This window comes from Miscanthus floridulus, chromosome 12, assembly GCF_019320115.1.
Source record: "Miscanthus floridulus cultivar M001 chromosome 12, ASM1932011v1, whole genome shotgun sequence".
Lineage (NCBI taxonomy): Eukaryota > Viridiplantae > Streptophyta > Magnoliopsida > Poales > Poaceae > Miscanthus > Miscanthus floridulus.
In genome coordinates, this window is record NC_089591.1 from 78,751,275 (window position 1) to 78,772,656 (window position 21,382).

The 21,382-nt window shown below is 49.8% G+C and overlaps 1 protein-coding gene and 1 pseudogene across 2 annotated transcripts; one reads left to right on the top strand and one right to left on the bottom strand.

The window, feature by feature from the left end:
• Positions 1 to 1,593: 1,593 nt before the first annotated feature.
• LOC136496887 (uncharacterized) lies at positions 1,594 to 3,525 on the bottom strand. Of its 2 annotated transcripts, XM_066492658.1 has the most exons (2): positions 2,042 to 3,525; positions 1,594 to 1,940 (listed from the first exon to the last, which is right to left on the bottom strand). In XM_066492658.1, the coding sequence occupies exons 1-2, from the start codon at positions 3,414 to 3,416 to the stop codon at positions 1,843 to 1,845; spliced, it is 1,473 nt and encodes a 490-aa protein (XP_066348755.1). In that variant the 5' UTR covers positions 3,417 to 3,525; the 3' UTR covers positions 1,594 to 1,842. The 2 variants fall into 2 exon arrangements, with proteins under 2 accessions (XP_066348755.1, XP_066348754.1); XM_066492657.1 differs by having other exon boundaries at positions 1,594 to 3,525.
• Positions 3,526 to 6,601: 3,076 nt separating this feature from the next.
• On the top strand, positions 6,602 to 12,860 carry LOC136496207 (uncharacterized; annotated as a pseudogene).
• Positions 12,861 to 21,382: the final 8,522 nt, after the last annotated feature.

Below are 21,382 nucleotides of genomic sequence, written 5' to 3' on the forward strand. Positions count from 1 at the left end.
GGACGGCACACTTCATCGGGTACAGCGACAGCGACCACGCCGGCGACATCGACACCAGCAAGAGCACGAGCAGGATCCTCTTTCTCCTCGGTAAGTGCCTCATTAGCTGACAGTCGGTCAAGCAGCAGGTGGTGGCCTTGTCCAGCTGCGAGGCCGAGTACATAGCGGCCTCCACCGCTTCGACTCAGGCGCTCTGGCTCGCTCGACTACTTGACAATCTCCTCGGCAGAGACACTAGAGCGGTGGAGCTCAGGATGGACAGCAAGTCCGCTCTGGCCCTAGCAAAAAAACCCCGTTTTCCTTGAACGGAGTAAGCACATTCGGGTGAGGTACCACTTCATCCGAGGCTGTTTGGAGGAAGAGAGCATCAAGGCAAGCTACATCAATACCAAGGACTAGCTTGCAGACCTGTTTACCGAGCCTCTTGGAAGGATCAAGTTCCTTGAGCTCTGCTCCAGGACCGGGAAGGTTCAACTTTCCCACAAGACGACGCACAAGACTTAGGTGAAGAATGATGGATAAGTCTCTATGTTGGCTAGTCTTTGTGGGACTGCAGCAAGGACAACATCCTTGACTAGCATCTAGAACAGCATCTAGAACTAGCATATAGGACAGCATCATCTTAGCATCTAGGACTAGCATCTTGGCATATACTTGGCTGGCTAGCAGCCTATAAATATGTATCCCCAACCCCTCAGGTTGGCATGATATTTGGAAATAAACCAAAAAATTACCCCAAGTCCTAGTGTCATCCTCTCTCGATGAGAGTAAGAATTCTGCTACTACCAAAAGTAAGAATTCAGCGACTAACAAAGTGGACAAGAAATAGTAACATAGTTTACTCAAGCTGTTGAGGATTCTGAACAAAATTCTGACGGCACAGGCTTGGCATTCAGATACAGGCAGCACATGACCACGGTGATCAGCAAACAGCACAAGTAAATTAGCACGAAGCAACAGTTGTCAACATGATGCAATTGTTAAATTGCACAGCAGATACAAATTCAGGACCAATGGTAAAGCAAAGCTTATTTGCTGAAACTGAACAGCTTGGATATTGGCGCATCCTGGGCTAAGAAGAGCAGAACAAAATAACAGGTTTGAATGAACTTATAAATTACCGTAAGTACTTTTGTCTGCTAAACATTTCCAGAGCATAGATCAGGACAAGTTCAAAGAAGCCTGCATCTTACTGAAAGTTTCTGAATTACAGGATGGAGTCAAATTCAATTTACCACAAATTAGACATTTAAAAACATTATCAACATCATTAGACGTTTTACAGATTGTCTGTCCACAGTTCAGCAAATTTCATAAATAACCACAAAATCTAGAATAGCCATATCAAAACAGAACAATCTAAATAGAAACCACAATGGCTCAGCTGTCTGCATGCCTATATTGATCTTCAGATTAAACAGAGTACCAACAGTGACATAACATATCAAACAATATTCTAACCTGCAACTGTGGCTGCAAGATGGGCAGTTCAGGAAAGAAAGGGGTCCATCAGGAAACCAAGTACTGCCAAAAACATAAGAACTACCACAGTACTACTATTGCAATCACCACATGATTATCATAAAAGCACAGTGACAACGCAAATCATTAAGCAATTCATCGAATATGACTGACAGCGAAGTCAACATAGTATAAAACTAACCTACAAAAATCATAAGAATCAAGTAACGATAAACCAAAACAAAAAAGATACAAAGTTATGACCATCATGGAGTCATACACCAAAAAGCTCATGCTGAGAAACTCTGCAACTTCCGCAAACGCTTCACAGCAGATGAAGGTTGCTTCTTCAAGACCTTCTTTGCAGAATTTGCCTTTGGCTTAGCCTTCTTCAATGGCGTCGGTGCTATGGGCCCTGGCTGAACGCCCTTTTTTAGTGCGCTTCCCCTTGGAGTAGCCGAAGGTGGCAGCCTCAAACACTGCAGTGGCAAAGGATTGTGAGGTTTCCAAACTAAATTATTCTTCATCGAGAACCTCACCCTCTTACCACTCTTCTCTCCATCCCGGGCAAGAAGATTACCTTCGCTGCCATCATCCCCACAAGAAGCTTCATACAGCTTATCAGCAGATTTTGAACGCTTCCGCTTTGTTGCCACTTTCCCACTAGCTGGTGTCACTGGTGAAGCGCCTGAGCTGCTGCCCCCTTTGGGCATACCAGCTTCTGCTGCAGCCATCTCAAACTGCTTCTGAAGATTGGACTTTAATGTCTCATCAAATGTAATGCCATCAGTACCATCACCCATCTGTTGGTCATCTACAGGAGCACCGGTACTCTTCTCAGTGGTGTTCCCTTCATCAACAACCTCCACCTTCCTCTTTTTCTTCTTCTCTTTCTTCTCCTTCTTGTCCTTCTTCTCACGCTTCAGATCCTTGGCCTCCTCCATCTCACCTTCAGCCAATGCAGCCTTCTTGGCCTTTTTCTTCTTCTTTTGTGCCTTTTCCTCGCCTGCATTTGGCGGCACTGGCACCTCAGTAGCCTCAAACTTAGGCACAGTGATCTCAAGACCAGATAGCTGCAAACCCTTCTCGATCTTCACAAATGCATCCCTCAACCCAAAGACCACCTTCCGGTTCGATTGCACCGTCTCTGCCTTTGCACCAATATCCAGGAACCTCTTGCTGAATCCAAACAGCAATCCAATTTTCCCGAGCTTCTCCTCAGCACTACCCTTCTCCATCTCGTCCCCTTTCTTCACCGTCTCAAGCAACCGACGGCCGCTCTCCAGTAACCTCTCAAACACGCCTGCCTTCACCTTACTCACCATCACCCTATCAGTCGACTTCTCCAGTACAGTGAAGAACGGAGCCAGCAGGGCGTCCATCGTCTCCAGGCTGACAGGGAGCACGGGCAAGAGCTCGTCAAGGAACGCCTCGGCGACATGGTACCCGAGGCCCCGGGAGGTGCCTGCGGCGACGTTATCGGCTTCCGGGAGCAAGGCCTTATTCGACAGCACGGACACGACCTGGGAGGTGACGTCGGGGGCGAAGGAATTGACGCTGAGGAGAAGGAAGGCGCGGTGGAGGAACCGGCGGTTGAGCAGGTAGAACTTGTCGAGGCGGTGGACGTCGATGTGGGCCCACTCGCGGCGGAGCGTGGTGAGGTAGGCGGCGAGGAAGGCGGCCCCGTCGGCGGGGGACGGCGGGGCGGAGACCGCGGACGCGAGGCGCGTGGCGACGGAGCTCTGGTACAGCGGCTTGTCCGCGTGCCAGAAGCAAAAGAAGAGGCCCTTCCAGAGCTTGAGGAGGTCGGTGGCGGAGAGGCGCGCCGCGGAGGCGGGCAGGAAGTCCGAGAGGAGGTAGCGGACCGCGCGCTCCCGGGTGCCGGTGTTGCAGGAGGCCAGGCGCCGCGCGATGGCGGCGGCCTCGGCGGGCGCGTCTGCGGCGGCGGCGGCCATGGGTGGGCGGCGCGTGGGTGAGGAGGGGAAAGGGGAGGAAACCCTAGGCAGCGTTCGATTAGATTTGATCCGTCGAGAGGGATTCGTTCGTTTGTGTTTGAAATGCGCTGGCGATTTTTTTGGGTTTCTCCGGGCGGGCCGGGCGTTTCGGTCTGGCGTGCCGTGCGTGACTGGCGGGTGGGACCGTGTGGTGTCTCTGGACATGTGGGGCCATGGAAAAGGCAAGGCACAGGCAGACGTAACAGACGTTGCGTCCCGCCAGGCCAGCCGCACACACTTGGTTCGAGTTCCACTCCCGCGTGAGAACTGGGCCGAATTGTGCTGCGGCCTGCGGTGCTGACTGGTGTACTTCCATGGGCCCAACTTGCCTTACTCACACATCCGCTCGCTAGTGGCTGCTGCTGGTGGTGAATGGTTCCGTGGCAAAAGCAGCCCATGTCGGCCCCTTCCAATCCATCTGGGTGTGGCCCATGCACATCCGGCCATCCTGTCCCTCCCGCGCACGGGCGCACGCCGCACGCGCGCTCCTCTGACAAGCTGTTTGGTTCGGCAAAATGTAACGTCATCTGATTACGGGATTGAATGATGATACAGTCGTTTGGTTCGGTCTGGCCCGTTAAAACACAACGCACAATCGGATAACACTCCATTGAAGTCTGATACCGCCCCTCCCGGTCCCTTATCCCATTACGCGACCGCCTCTGTCTCCACCGCTCGAAGTCGACGCCTTCCTCTCTCCCCGCGCGGTGTTCCTCAATCACACGGCGACGGCAGCGGCGGCGGTGACCACAAACTCTCACCGCTCACCGGTGAGCTCTCTCTAACGCTCCACCTCTCCTCTTCTCTCTCTTCTCCTGTGCACCAGCGCGATTTCTAAACCCTAGATGGCGTTTTTTCTTCAGGTCCAAGATCCTTACACGGAGAAGAGGACGCGCTCGATGGTGAGCTCTCTCTAAGGCTCCGCCTCTCCTCTCCTTCTCTCTCCCCTTTCCTCTCTCTTCTCCCCGTGCACCAGCGCGATTTCTTTCAGAACCCTAGATGGTGTTTTTTCTTCAGGTCCAAGATCCTTGCATGGAGGAGACCGTTGTTCACTACTGGTGAATATTAGGACCAAAATTACAGTCGGGGACCGCTGTTCTCCCTTGCCTTAGGTATGACATCGTGGTTGCCTTCCTCCTCTCCCTCTCAAATCCATATTTGTTTCATGTGCTTATGCTGCAAAAGTAAGATACATGTCTGAGTGCTATGAACTTTGAATAAAATTGGAGATATTTTTGTTGTGTCAACAAAATTAAAGTATCTTATGCATACTGTCAATTCCATGTCACCAATGATGCCTTCATGCAATTGTATTTGAGTGACCAGCTAGCAGATCCATTCCATACAGATGACACAGTTGATGAAATTGACATGTATGCTCATTCATTCACTTATCTAATTAACCATTCGATTTAATTTGTATAGTCCCATACTCCCATTTATCACCCCATATATTTTTGTTCTCATGGCACAGAGTAGGAGTGGACAAAAATATTGAGCATGCTCTTGAAAACAGCACAAATTTCTCATTAATTGAATCCAAAACCAGTTGTCTTAGTTATCCAAAACAATGTACATGTACTGGTGAATATTACAGTGCAATCCAAATAAGTTTAAACCACGTAGAAAAGGTTGATTTAGTGTTAAAGTCTATTATTTTGACAATATAGCTCTACTTTGTATTTTTAGAAGTTATATGATCAATATGGCTCTGTGTTGTCAAGTTAGTGTAAAAAAATCCATGTTGTATGTTGCTCTATTCCATGTCAAATACGATATGTTGCTGGACACTCGCTCGGAATTCTTACTTAACGATGCAACAATGTATTTTTTTCTAAGTGTATAGCAGATTATTTTACTGGTTAGTGCTTAAATAATTAACATATATTACTAATGTTGTGTCCAGCATCATGGCTCGCCTTCCTTTAACCACAAGAACTCGAAGAAGAAACATAGCCCTTAGAAATATGCTGACTTCCATCCTCGTCATGTACTAACTTCCATCCTCGTCATGTACTATTACATGTGGTCCTTTCTTGCATTGGCTTATAGAAGAAGGTGTTTCAAAATAGAGAGAAGGATAATAAATGAAGAACTTAGAAATGAGAAGTTGTTCCAGCTAATTCGTAGCAACGACACTACCTGTATTAGTGAGCTTCGCATGGATAGGAGAACGTTCTACATCCTGTGTGAGATGCTTAGAGATGTTTGTGGGTTGAAGGTCACACGTAATATGGAGCTATAAGAGATAGTGGCCCAATTCCTATACATACTAGCCCATCACTTGAAGAATCGGACGACAAAAAATATTTTCTTCCGAAGTGGCGAGACAGTTAGTAGGCAGCTCAATATATGCCTGCTAGTTGTTCTGAAATTGCACCATTTACTGCTTAAGACCCCAGAACCAATACCGGAGAATAGCACAGATAGTTACTAGAAAATTTTAAGGTAAATGACTTGTTAACAAAATTTTCTTTTAACAAAGAAAAATACATATTACAAAGTAAGCATGTGACAATTCTTTTTTCTATATGATTTTTGTTTGTAGAACTGTTTGGGAGCCTTGGATGGAACTCGTGTAAAGGTGACTGTTCCAACTTAGCTAAAAGGAAGGTATAGGTCTAGAAAAGCAGACATTGTGACAAATGTCCTAGGTGTTTGTGCACCTGATATGCAATTCATCTATGTACTACCTGGTTGGGAGGGTTCAGCACATGACGGTAGTGTGTTGAGAGATGCCATTACCAGGCCAAATGGCTTATGTATCCCTCAAGACGAGTTTGGTTTTGTTAACTCATGTGGTTTCCTGATAAGTTATCTAGTGCAAATGTTGATTTTGTTTTTATTTGCAATCTTAAGGGTGTTACTATCTTGTGGATGTTGGTTATTCAAATGCAAATGGCTTTTTAGTTCCATATCGAGGTCAAAGGTATCACTTGGGAGGTTGGACCGCACAAAATCCACCACATAGCATAGAGGAATATTTTAATATGAGGCATGCAAAAGCAAGAAATATCATTGAGAGGTGTTTTGGAAGGCTGAAGGGTCGGTGGGGAATTTTGAGATCTCCATCTTATTTTCCTATAAAAACTCAATGACGAATAATAATGGCTTGTGCCCTTTTGCATAATTTGATTTTGCGAAATATGTCAAGAGATCCAATGGAAGATGAGGATGAAACAGTGATACCTTCAATGGAAATTACTGAAGGAGAAGTTAGTGAACCAGAATTTATCACCTGTGTCAGCTTCTAATGAGTGGACTAATTTTCGAGATGTTCTTGCTCAAGGGCTATATAATAACTATAGGGCTTCTTCTAGTTCTAATAATTGAGGTATGCTTTTCATATTCTTCTAGTTCTAAAATTATTATATATTAGTTGTGTAGTATTTTAACATGGCTTTAATACTATGCAGCTATTGGCCTTTCTCAAAAATCAACAATTGTGCGTGGAAGAGGAGAGAATAAAAGGAAGTGGACTATGAACAAAGATGATAAGCTTATGAAAGCACTGTATGAGATAGCATTGGAGCCAAAGTGGAAGGGGCAAGGAGGAGGCTTTTGTAACAGAACCGACTAAATCATAAGAACGTAAGTACAAAAACAATCACCGAAGTGATCAAATTTCTGTACTTAAGCTCCCATAATCTCGGTAGTCCAGAAATCACAAAGGATTTCAACCAACTCTCGACATACAAACCAAGACCGTAGTAATTCAACACAACACATCATTCATTACAACATTTCACAAGTGGCATTCGGATTACATCCATCAGAGTTCAAATAAAATATTACAAACCAAGTTCAAATTTGCGGAAGCAACACAGTTTAGTACATAACTTCATAGTTTCAAATACATTGCTAGATCTTAGTCATGTCCCACAAAAGCATCTTTAGATACGAGAACTAGGAGAGACCACACCCAACGGTCTAGTCTTCATCCCCAACTGGGAGAAGGCAATACTTGCAGCAACCAAAGTAGAACTGGTCATCTGCAGCAGGTGGGAGATAAACCCTGAGTATGAGAAGGTACTCAGCTAGACTTACCCGTCAAAACCAGAAATAAAAGACACCAAGGGTCATGCAAGGCTTATGAGGTGGGCTAGCTAGACACAGTTGCATAAAAGAGCTTATGAATATAGTAACCAATTTAAACTTCGCATCAAGTTTATCATCATTTACCTGTCCACTAGATTTGCACCTGTACTAGAGCACTCACTTATTAGGAGCAAACAATATTAACCATAGCAGGTATATTAAGGTTGTCATCATCATATCATCATTTTTGAACCATTATGTTATTTAGTGTATCTACTTTGGAGATAAGCCCGTCAAGTTCTCACTAACCGGGAGAGACGGCGACTCGAATCGAATTACAACTCAGCTGAGGGGGTATTCCTAACTCTCACCCTGGCATACTTTGCAAGGATAGCCGTGGGTCACCTTTGGTACAACTCAGGAACCAAATTCACAGGCTCGATCAGCGCCAGCGCTCTCAGGGATTACCCTTCTGCCAGGACGATCAGGACTTTTAAATCACCTGCCCTTGGACTCACGCCTATGGCTCCCTTCCGAGGCGTACTTTATACTTATCGACTCCCGGCCTGAGGTGAGCTACTCGGCTTTGTGGTCGGTCTTCAGACACGGCCAACTAAGAGAGAGGCATGCATTCAACATGAACAGGAAAGGCTCCAAGATTCAGTCCTTAAACGACACAGACGGAGTCACTACAAATCGGCAAGCCTCCGCCCGGTCTTCAATTCAAATTAAGACAAGTTCTTTTCCACGATAGCAAATATAGCCAACCGTGCCATATGTATATCCCTATATCTCGCAGGTGACAGGAAATCACCTGACTTCTACCGCGTTTAAGCAGGGCTAAGCACTACACGAGCCTGAGCTACATAGGATTCAGGGTATCAATATCTGGACAAGGATTGGATAACCAATGCAGCAAGTGTTTGCATCCAACCCCTAAACTTAATGCAACAATATATATGTAACAATAATACTTTAACTGCATTTCAGAAATTAGGAGGCTTAATATGCTCTGGGGCTTGCCTTTCACAAAGTTGCACGGACGGTGATCCGGGCACTCAACGGCGACCTTGTCTGGCACTTCTCCCGAGGGCTGCACCTCCTGAACCTCCGGTGTTGGCTGCTGCTGCTCCCCGCTCGGTTCCTCGAATTCCAACAGTGTCACACCTTCCGGTACACCTATTGCATGCCGATGCATAAGATAAATATCATGGATGCATAAGGAATGACATGATGCTCATGATGAATGAATCACAGTAAGTGTTTAACAAAAACATCACTGGACACTCGTTTACTGATTAAGAATAGCTCTATTCAAATCACTTTAAAACATGTATCTAACTTAACTTGAAGAACGAGATCAACTTACCTAACTTGCATAACCTAAGATAAAGATGCTCATCTTCAGTTAAAGGCCTAACACCTAGGAACATTACCACAAGCTTAGGAATAGTAAATGCATACTTAATTCAAAGTTAAGGTTTCACATGCAAACGAGCAGTTTCTTAATTCAATCACAACAAGAGTTCTATAAATTCAAATGACTTGCTAGAGGACATTATGGAAAGCTTAGGAAATTCTCTACAAATCATTTGTAAACATCAAAGCATGATTCTTAAGTTAACCAAATCGAATTAAGGTAAACATAGAATCTGTTCAGAAATGACAGGTTTACTAAATTAATTATTTAAGATGATGCAAAAGCATAATTAGACCAAACCAAGTTTACCAACTTGTTGTACATACCAGAGGAACATCAGAAAGTATAGTGCCAACCTCTAAATAAATTATTTAATATCCTTTTCTAATTTTTTTAGTTAATTAGGTGATTAAAGCAATATATAGTAAAACTATTCAGAAAAATCTACAAAAATTACAGTAGCTATCTCATGCTTCATATAGACTACCATAAAAATTTCAAAGCAATTGGTCAAGCAGAACTTGTTGTATCAAAAATAACAGATGGTAGGGCTATTTCTAGCATAATTAGGAAACCCTAATGAAAAGTGTCAAGCAATAGATTTCACATTTTTCCTAGCATCATTCTAGCATAAGAATAGCACTCACCAAATTTTACCTTTACTGGATCTATAGAAAAATTATGAAAATTCACACAAGATCCATCCATGCAAACAAGAGAATTACCTAACTCCTACATACAGTGTCCAAAATGTATGAAAATTTAACTACAAGCTATTCATGATATAAGCAGTACACCATAAAAATTTCATGCCATTTGGAGCTACACAGAAAAAGATATAATTACCCCTATTTACCTCACGATTAAAAGAGATAATTAGTAACTCTATTTTTCATAATAGAACATGGCATAAATTATATTTTTAATATAAACTAGACATTATCAGGAACTCAACAAAATTGGAACCACATCATTTGGATCTACCAGCTAAGAGATACACATTTTTGAATATGTACTCAAATCTGTGAAAAAGAATAAAACAAAACAAAAATGGAAACCCTAATGAGCTACTGGGCCGGCCCGGACAGACTCAGCGGCCCACAACGCGTGCGCCAACGCAGCCCAGAACTTGGTGCGGCCCACGCCGGCTCCCGCCTGCGCGCGTCAGCTGACAAGCGGGTCCCGCAAAACAGTGAGACAGACAGGGGAGGAAGAAGGACGACGGCGTAGCTCGTCGCCGGTGATAGCTCCAGCAAGGCCATCGGTACCAACGTGTTTGCCTCACCCATGCGCACCTAGTGGTACCATCAATTTTAGCTATTACAGCAGCTAGAGGAAATGGCGACGGCCATGGCGGTGCACGGCCATGGGTTGGCCGGCTCCGGCGAGGTGACGGCGTCACGGCCCTAGTGGCCTACCCTACGAGCATCAGCATTACTCACTGGACCCAGAGCAAGGGAAAGAGGGGACGGTAAGAGGCTCGAGCGGCACAGCCACGTGCGAGCTCGGCCGGTGGCGGTCATGGTGACCCAGTGGAGCTGCCTTCACGGTAAGCTCTACCTGAGGTGAAAACGAGATGATGGTGTGGTCGCGAATGTGGAGGAGCCCACGGTGGTGCTGTGGCTTAGAGGAATCGGACAAAGGCGCTCGGTTGAGGGGGTTTGGCTCGCGGTGGCCACAGCTTCCCGGTCACCGCGCTCGTGGAAGAGGATGGCAGGGGTGAAATGGCGAGATGAAAGGCGAGTGAGCGAGGCGCTGGCTTTCATCTAGAGCACGGACGCGCGACGTGGAGGCACTAGCAGAGCATGCACGCCACGTGGTGGTCAGACTCTAAAACGGTCGGCCATGGCGTGCTGTGACGGTTGTCTGAAATGGCCTGAATCGACGTCCGATGGCACGACTAACAGCGCGACTTTGGCGATCTATATCTCCCAAACGGTGGCGACCTAGTTCATGGTATAGTTGACAAAACTGAAGATCCAAGTGAGGACTACAACTTTGTCAATTGGAGCTCAAGTTTGTTCGGCCTGGTTAGGGAGATACAAGGCTCCAAACAATGATACACGAAACTGGAAATCAACTCTTGGACTTAGAAAAATTCTAAGTGTAGAATTCAACCCCAAATCTAACTTGTGGGCCATGTTTGAGACTGTTCCACACATTTTCATGAGTTGGTCACAAAATAACTTTTGTTCCTTGATAAATTGGCTACAACTTTGGTAAAGGGTACACAGCCATGCAAGATCTCTAGGTTGGACTTTTGAATCAGTCAAACAGTGTCACTCTATGGGTCATTCAAAGTCAAACCTCCCCTAGAGGGCAATTTAGTCATTTTGGTCCACATGAACAATGTCCCATCAATTACCCTAAGTGTAGTTAAGGTGTATTAGACCCTAATTAACCACTCTACACAAGTGCTACACCAACTTCTAATGATCACATGTGATGAAGCAACAAAACAATCAATTTTACTCTAATGTTGCAATTCCATGTTTGACATGTTTCATGACTTTGTTGTAATTTTAAACTTGTCATATTACTACCATGTTGCCATGTTTCAAGGTATGAGAAACTCATGTTGCATTCACATGTTGCACTACTACCATTCACAAGCAATCAAGTATGAAACAAATATAATTGAGAATGTTGCATATACATGTTTCAGGGACAATGGCATGATGATATAGATAATGCACATGTTTATGAAATGAAATGCAGTTTTGTGGGAGCCAAACACCTAGGGTGTTACAGCTTTAATAATGAGTATTTATCTGCATTGGAGGACATTCTGACTGAGAAGCTACCAGGAGTTGAAATTTTAGCTTTACCTCATATTAAGTCTAGAGTCAGGCATTTTAGGACAAAGTATGGAGCACTGGAACAAATGTTGAATAGAAGTGGCTTCACCTAGGATGATATTAAGAAGATGCTTCGGTGTGAAAAGATACAATACGATAAACATTGCAAGGTATGCTATCCTTTTGACTTTACATATGCATGTCTGTGGTGATGAGACTCATGAGAGGTGATTTCAAGTACTTAATCTTGTTCTGTCCGATCTGTGTGTAGTTTCTTGTTCTATACTATGTAGCTTCTCGATTTTGGAAGTTCTGTACTATGTAGTTAAGGTGTACTTGTTGAATACACATGGTAGTTCCGATGGATAATTTGGCATCACTACATAATGTAAATAAGTAATCTAGTGATCGCAGCATACTAATGCAAAGGAAGATACTTTTGTCCTTGCATGACAAGTTCATTCTTAGTTAATTTGGAGGAATTAGAGTTTGCATAGAGATGGTTCAAATCTTGCATTGGATCTTATATATATTTTAAGTACCAATACTTTATATAATAGGGAGGTTGCTGCTGAACATGGGTTATAATAGGGAGGTTGCAAACTGTTTTGCATCAAGTGTGAAGATCAAATAGTGCCATAAAGGTTTAATTGCTGTTTTATTGAATCTCAAATCTTTCTAGCATAGTCCATTATGACTGACCATGGGTTAATATTTCATAGAAATACAGTAGGTGCTATACATATGCATATAGTTATTAGTTTGTATTTTTCAGCACACAAGTGATACACACAACAATTGTCACAACAATTGTTACATCCTAATGCTAAGGGCCTATATGGCATCAAATTCCCTTACTATGATACATTATCTGCAATATATAGAAATGATATAGCCACTGGTGAAGGTGCCGAAGATATCAGTGAGGCTGTTGGCAACATGGAAGAAGAGCTTACTGTTGAACATGGTAATCGACATGATGAAAAAGAGGATAGGATGTCCAAAGAAACCCCTAGAAGGTTTGTTGACTCAGCATCATCTAGCTGCAAGAGGAGGAAGCGGCAAGGAGGGAAGAGCAAAGATAGTGGAACAAGTGATCCTTTTTTCTGGACATGTTACATGAAGTCCAAGGTGATACGAAGGATGTAGCTAATAATGTTGGAAAAATGGCAAAAGCCATGGACTGTGAGGTTGTAATTCAAGAGAAGACGATGAATGAAAATCCACAACAGATTTTAAGGGAGAAGGCTGTAGCAGAGTTGTGCAAGCTGGAGTTCACAGGGACAGAACAAATCAAAACTACTACTGTATTTGTAAAATCGCCAGATCAAATGAGTAAGCTGCTAACCCTTGACCAATCTTTGAGGGAGTTCATTCTAAACATGCTTAACGGTATGATTGTTAGCCAACACTCTTTATAAACCATGCATACTGTCGGGTACCTTAGAATGGGGTACCCCAAACAAAACATCAAATGGGTTGCCCTAGTCCCATCTAAAAAATAACAATGATAAAAGCAAAAAGGTAAGTCGTGGGCCCCTCCCCGTTGCGACCAGGCCCACTGGGTCCTCCTCCTCCTCGCCTCGAGCCCCAAGAAGGAGGTCTCGACATCCTGGCGAGGCTCCCCAGGGAAGGCCTCGGCAGGGAACGCTGTCTCCGCCTCGCCCGAGGCTCTCCACAGAAGGCCTCGGCAGGAGGCGCGTTCTCCGTATCACGCGAGGCCTCTCGCGCGAAGCCTCGGCAAGGAGCCTGATCCCCGTCTCGCGCGAGGCCCCATTCTCCATGTCGCTCGAGGCCGGCTCACTCGCGGTCCGTCGCCCCCCGCCTCGGTCGACCCTCCCGATAGCCGGTCACGTCCCATTAATGCTTTCAACCACTCCCATGATCTCAGCCGGACAGCGGCTCAACGTCACAGAAAGACCGACGCGACCCGAAGTCACATCAGCACCATACCGGCCAGGACAGGGCACGGCGGGGATTACCGGCCACTGTGTCCAAACACTGTGACCATGATCAGCCGCCGTCAGCGCCTGGGACAGGATATGGCGGGGATTACCGGCCACTGTGTCCAAACACTGTGACCACGATCAGCCGCCGTCAACGCCTGGGACAGGATATGGTGGGGGTTACTGGCCACTGTGTCCTACCACTGTGTCCACGATCAGCCGCCCGCTCAAGGCCTCGGCGCTGTACATCAGGGCCTCGGCAATATTGGGGTCCGCGCCTGCCAAGACCCCCCACCGCAGTACCAGCCTTGGCCCCGACCAAGTTTCGACCTCGTGCATAGTCCGTCCCCAGCGGCTTATGGTCGCCGCCACGTCCACTCCGAGGCATTCCTGGGGCTCCCATGACGCACAGGATCTGATGGGATGACCATGCTGTCCTAGTACTCCAAGGATGGGCCACTTCGACGACCACACCGCCATAGGAACAGGCCACAGGGCTTGGACATGCCGTCCCTGGTGGCACGACGCCGCATAGTAATACATGTACTACCCTTGTCCCCCTTCAACTATAAAAGGAGAGAACTTGGGCCACTTAGGGGGGACGCCCAGAGAACACACACACACGCACACCTTCCAGCCGCTTGAGAGCAACGTCTCAGACGGCCCCACGACACCCTGCCGAGACCTGGGACAAGTTCCCTCTCTCCCTTAGCTTGTAACCCCCTACTACGAGCACTTTGGTGCAAGGAATACAAGTTCTATCCCTCAGACTGGACGTAGGGCGCCGATTGCCTGAACTAGTATAAACCTTGTGTCTCTTTGCATCACCATCCAGAATCGGGAGCACGTAGAACAAATTCACTAGTCGGTTGAGGACCCCCCGGTCCGAAACACCGACTGTTGGCGCGCCAGGTAGGGGACGTCTGCGTGTCAGTTTCGTCATCCCAGCAGGTTCCGGATGGCAGACCCCGTGCGACCATTGCGTCTCGGCACCGTAGTTTAGTTCGGGAGCCTAGAGTTCATGTCTTTAGGGCATGAGTACGACATGGTACTCCTCGCTCCTCGAGCCCCACCGCCCGACGATGAAGTTACGCACCGGTAGCCCAGGCGCAGGCGGCGCCTGGGCGGCCACTCTCGCCGCTCTCGCCAGGCACGACATGAGCAAGACCACCCCGATGCTACGCGAACCCGGGGCGGCACGCCACTCCCCGCTGATATCCTACGACCAGCTGTTGGTACGGGGTCCCTGGCTAGGGACCTGTCTGGCCTGAGCTTGGACAAAGGGAAATCGCCGGTGGCTCGCGATGATGCCTAGTCGTCAAGCTCTACTCCACCACTCCCTGAAGAACCGACCTCGGTGGAGCAGAATCTAGCAACGACATCATCCCCATACCCCTTTGGGTTGAAAAATGCCGCCGCTTCTTACACCTATGCATACGCTGCTGCTCATGAGGGTCCCTTAGAACGCTGCCAGCACTTCGGTCTCGACCTAAGCACCCACGCTGACTCCTTGGATGAGGACGAGGCATGGCCCGGAGTGGATTTCTCTGGGCTCCACGACCCTGGGACTTTGTGCTAGTTCTTGGCCGCAAGCGACTACTGCTTCGGTTACTCCGACTCCGACGACGAAGGCACTTACGACCCCACTCGCGAGTGTTTTCACGTCAGGCTCGGGATGCCGAGGGCAGGCGAAGAGGATGAGGGGGTAGGTAGCCGCTCCCCACTTCGTCCAGGGGCGGGCGCCGTCACGCTCCCATGCAATGCCCTGCCGACTGCACGAAATGAGAACGTCGCTCTTGCACGACCTCAGCGCCCAGACCTAGAGCAACTCCATGAGCTCTAGGCCAAGGTCGAGCAAGACCAACTCCTTCTGCAGCAGCTTCGAGACTCTCTCAAACAGGAACAGCGAGGCCGCGGTGAAGGCGGGGGAGCCCAACGAAGAGCTCGCGAAGTGTATCACCGCATCCATGACGACGAAGGGAGCGAGCAACCCCCAGTCTTCAATCGCGCTAGCCAGAACATTGCGACTGTGGCAATGCTGGTTCGCGCAATGCCCGAGCCTTCTACCATGGAGGGGCGGCGGGTCCGCGGCGAGCTCCGCGATCTCCTAGAGACCGCTGCGGTTCAGCAGGCCGAGAGTTCTGCCTCCCGACGGCGCGGGGGCACCTCGAACCTTCTCACGGCATCGCCTCAGTAGGACAGGGAAGCCTCGGCTCGTCCCGACCCCGACCGAGCGCCGATAGCCCACAGGGTCCCCATGCTTCTGGACCGCCTTGGCAGTCGACGCGAGGTGCAGGGAGACCATGAGGTGGTCAGCGGGCGACGACGCCACGACAACGAGGGGCCTGCTCGGGGCTACCACCCACACCGAGGCGGTCGCTATGACAGCGGTGAGGACCGCAGTCCTTCCCCTGAGCCGCCAGGCCCTCGGGTCTTCAACAGGGCCATCCGCGCTGCTCCTTTCCCCGCCCGGTTCCGACAGCCGGCCAATCTCGCGAAGTACAGCGGCGAGACCAACCCGAAGCTCTGGCTCGCCGATTACCGCCTGGCCTGCTAGCTAGGTGGCGCGGACGATAACCTGCTCATCATCCGCAATCTCCCTTTGCTCTTATCAGACTCGGCACGAGCCTGGCTCGAGCATCTCCCTCCCTCGCAAATCCATGACTGGCGCGATTTGGTTAGGATCTTCGTCGGGAACTTCCAGGGCACGTACGTGCGCCCTAGGAATTCCTGGGATCTTAAGAGCTGTCGCCAGAAGCCGGACGAGTCTCTCTGAGACTTCATCCGGCGCTTCTCCAAACAATGCACCGAGCTACCCAACGTCGGTGACTCAGAGATCGTCTAGGCTTTCCTCTCTGGCACCACTTGTCGGGACTTGGTCCGAGAGTTAGGTCACAACATCCCACGCTCTGCTGCCGCGCTCCTCGACATCGCCACCAGCTTCGCCTTAGGAGAAGAGGCTGTCGGAGCCATCTTCCCCGACGCCGATACCAAGGGTAAGCGGAGGGAAGAGGCCCCCGAGGCCTCAGCCTCCCACCTCCCTAAGAAAAAGAAAAAGGGGCGCCTGGGGAGGCAGGAGGTCCTAGAGGCTGATCTGGTCGCGACCACAGAGCGCAAGAATCCCCAAGGCCCCAAAGGCCCTAGGCCCTTCGACGACATGCTTAAGAAACCCTGCCCTTACCACCAGGGCCCGGTCAGGCATGCTCTCGAGGATTGCACCATGCTGCGGCGCTACTACGCCAGGCTCGGGCTCCTCGATGATGACGCCAAGCAGAAAGGCACCGGCGGTCGGGACGAAGACAAGGACGATGGGTTCCCCAAGGTACGCAATGCTTTCATGATCTTCGGTGGGCCCTTGGCATGCCTTACGGCGTAGCAGCGCAAGAGGGAACGCTGAGAAGTCTTCTTGGTCAAGGTGGCCACCCCCTAGTACCTCGACTGGTCTCGAGAGGCGATCACCTTCGATCGAGGTGACCACCCCGACCATATTCCGAATCCCGGGCAGTACCCACTGGTCGTCGACCCGATCATCGGCAACACCTGACTCTCCAAGGTGTTGATGGACGGAGGCAGCGGCCTCAACATCCTCTACGCCAATACCCTGGAGCTCTTAGAGATCGACCAGTCGAGGCTACGAGGCGACGTCGCACCCTTCCACGGCATCGTGCCAGGGAAGCGCACGTGACCCCTCGGGCGCATCGACCTTCCTGTCTGCTTCGGAACCCCTTCCAACTACCGCAAGGAAGTCATCACCTTCGAGGTAGTCGGGTTTGGGGGAGCCTACCACGCCATTCTAGGGCGACCGTGCTACGCCAAGTTCATGGCAGTGCCCAACTATACCTACCTCAAGCTCAAGATGCCAGGCCCTAATGGTGTCATCACAATCGAGTCCACGTACGAACATGCATACGACTGCGACGTCGAGTGCATCGAGTACGTCGAGGCTCTTGCGGAGGCCGAGACCCTCATCACCCACCTCGACCAACTCAGTGGCGAGGTGCCTGACTCCAAGCGTCGCACGGGGGCGTTCGAGCCCACTGAAACCATCAAACTCATCCTGGTCGACCCCGCATGCCCCGACAACCGAGCGCTGAGGATCAACGCCACCCTCGACATCAAATAGGAAGCCGTGCTCGTTGACTTTCTCCGTGCGAACGCCGACATATTTGCATGGAGTCCCTCGGACATGCCGGGCATACCAAGGGAAGTCGCCGAGCACGCCCTGGACATCCGGGCTGGATCTAGACCGGCGAGGCAACGCCTGCGCCGCTTCGATGAAGAAAAGCGCAGGGCCATCGGAGAGGAGGTACAGAAACTCTTGGCGGCCGGGTTCATCAAGGAAGTATCCCACCCAGAGTGGTTGGCTAACCCCGTTTTAGTCAAGAAGAAAAACGGGAAATGGAGGATGTGTGTAGACTACACCGGTCTGAATAAAGCCTGTCCAAAGGTCCCCTTCCCAATACCTCGAATCGATCAAATCGTTGATTCCACCGCAGGGTGCGAGACCCTGTCTTTCCTCGATGCGTACTCTGGTTACCATCAGATCAAGATGAAAGAGTCCGACCAGCTCGCGACTTCTTTCATCACACCGTTTGGCATGTACTGCTACGTGATGATGCCCTTCGGCCTCAGAAACGCAGGTGCCACGTACCAGCGGTGCATGACCCAGGTCTTTGGTGACAACATCGGGCAGACCGTCGAGGCCTACGTAGACGACATCGTGGTCAAAACCAGAAAGGCTAAAAATCTCATGAATGACTTGAGGGTGACCTTCAAATGCCTTAGAGAGAAGGGCATCAAGCTCAACCCTGAGAAGTGTGTGTTCGGGGTCCCCCGAGGCATGCTCTTGGGATTCATAGTCTCGGAATGTGGCATTGAGGCCAACCTAGAGAAGGTCTCGGCTATAACCAGCATGGGACCAATCAGAGACCTCAAGGGAGTATAGAGGGTCATGGGATGCCTTGCGGCCCTGAGCCACTTCATCTCGCGCCTCGGCGAAAAAGGTTTGCCTCTGTACCGACTCTTGAGAAAGTTTGAGCATTTTTCTTGGACCCTCGAGGCCGAGGAAGCCCTCGACAGACTCAAGAGGCTGCTCACCAATCCTCCTGTTCTGATACCCCCGACCTTGGACAAGGCCCTCTTACTCTATGTCGCCGCAACAACCCAAGTGGTCAGCGCCGCCATAGTAGTAGAGAGGCAGGAAGAAGGGCATACTCTGCCTACCCAGCGACCGGTCTATTTCATCAGCGAGGTGCTCTCCGAGACCAAAGCGCGCTACCCCCACATCCAGAAGCTAGTCTACGCCATGGTCCTGGCCTGGCGCAAACTGCGCCACTACTTCGAGTCGCACCTAGTGACTGTGGTATCATCCTTCCCCCTGGGTGAGATAGTTCATAACCGGGAGGCCTTGGGTAGGATAGCCAAGTGGGCTGTCGAGCTTATGGGGGAAACCTTGACCTTTGCGCCTCGAAAAGCGATCAAGTCTCAGGTCTTGGCCAATTTCGTGGCTGAATGGACAGATACTCAATTGCCACCTGCTCAGATTTAGACGAAGTGCTGGACCCTGTACTTCGACGGATCCCTGATGAAGACCGGGACAGGCGTGGGTCTGCTCTTCATTTCGCCCCTCGGAGTACACATGCGCTACATGGTGCGGCTCCACTTCGCCACCTCCAACAACGTGGCCGAATACGAGGCCCTCATCAATGGCTTACAAGTCGCCATTGAGCTTGGGGCACGGCGCCTCGACGTCCGAGGCGACTCACGGCTCGTCATAGACCAAGTGATGAAGGAGTCAAACTGCCTCGACCCTAAAATGGAGGCTTACTGCAAGATGGTGCAATGCCTAGAAGACAAGTTCGACGGTCTCGAACTAAATGACGTCGCGCGAAAGTACAATGAGGCCGCCGAGGAGCTGGCAAAGATGGCCTCAGCATGGGCCCCAGTCCCCCCGAACGTCTTCGCCAGAGACCTCCACAAACCGTCCATCGGCTGCACCTCGACAACAGAGGAGGGCCCACCTGGGGAACCCATGGCAAAGCCAAACACCCCCTCTACTACCGAGACCCCCTCGACCAAGCCCGAGGTCATGGAAGTCAACGCCGAGCCTCCGCAGAATGATCAGGACGCGGATTGGCAAGTCCCGTTCCTCGATTGGCTTGACCGGGGGGAGCTTCCCGACGACCGAACTGAAGCACGACGGCTTGCGCGTCAAGCCAAGACCTACGCCCTCTACAATGGCGAATTATACAGGCGAAGTCCCTCAGGCGTCCTTCAACGATGCATCAGTTTCAAGGCGGGCCAAGCCCTGCTTTGGGACTTACACGCAGGCGCCTGCGGGCACCATGCGGCGCCTCAGACGCTCGTAGGGAACGCTTTCCGCCAAGGGTTCTACTGGCCGACGGCGGTCGCCGACGCTACCAGGCTAATACGCTCCTGCGAAGGATGCCAGTACTACGCTCGGCAGACACATCTCCCGGCCCTGGCCTTACAAACCATCCCCATCACATGCCCGTTCACCGTGTGGGGGCTCAACATGGTCGGGCCTCTGCAAAAGGCCCCCGGGGGCTACACCCATCTACTGGTATCAATCGACAAGTTCTCCAAATGGATCGAGGCCCGTCCAATCAATCGAATCAAATCCGAGCAGGCAGTGCTGTTCTTCAGTGACATTATCCACAGGTTCGGGGTCCCCAACACCATCATCACCGACAACGAGACACAGTTCACCGACAAAAAGTTCCTGATGTTTTGCGACGACCACCACATCCATGTGGCCTGGTCGGCCGTAGGACACCCAAGGACCAACGGCCAAGTAGAGCGTGCCAACGGCATGATCCTACAAGGCCTCAAGCCAAGAATTCACAACCGGTTGAAAAAAGTATGGCAAGAAATGGCTCGCCGAGCTCCCATCGGTCATCTGGAGCCTGAGGAACACTCTGAGCCGAGCCACGGGGTTCACGCCTTTCTTCCTAGTCTATGGGGCCGAGGCCATCCTCCCCACTGACCTAGAATATGGTTCCCCGAGGCTGCAAGCCTATAACGAACAAAGCAACCGCACAACCCGAGAGGACGCCCTCGATCAGCTGGAGGAAGCCCGAGACGTCGCGCTACTACACTCAGCCAAGTATCAGCAGAGCCTGCGGCGCTATCAGGCCCGACGCGTCCGAGGCCGAGACCTAAAGGTAGACGACCTGGTGCTGAGGCTAGCAAAGAGCAACAAGGGTTGCCACAAGCTGACCCCGCCATGGGAAGGACCGTATATCATTGCCCAAGTCCTAAAGCCCGGGACCTACAAGCTAGCCAACGAGAAGGGCGAAATCTTCACCAACGCTTGGAACATAGAACAGCTACGTCGCTTTTATCCCTAAATTTCCAAGCGTTGTATATATCGTTTCTCGAAATGCAATTAAAAAGCGCTCTTTAGTTGGTCTTTACTTTTCGAGAAACCCCCCGAGCCCACAGTAGGTCTCGGCAGTACAATAAACACAATAAGGGAGACTCGACTCTGCCTTAGCAGAACCAAGCCTCCCTCGGGGGCTAGATGGGGGACTTCCCTAGGTCCCACGCACCATTTTTTAGTTGCTTTTCGAAAAAATTCCTACGCCAAGTCTCTAGCAGGCTCTGACGAATCATTTGTAGAGACTCCTCGGACCAAGGTCTGTTTCCTAAGCAAGAGGCCGGCTGAGTCGCGAGACGGCCTACGCCCCCGGGCTACGGCACTCC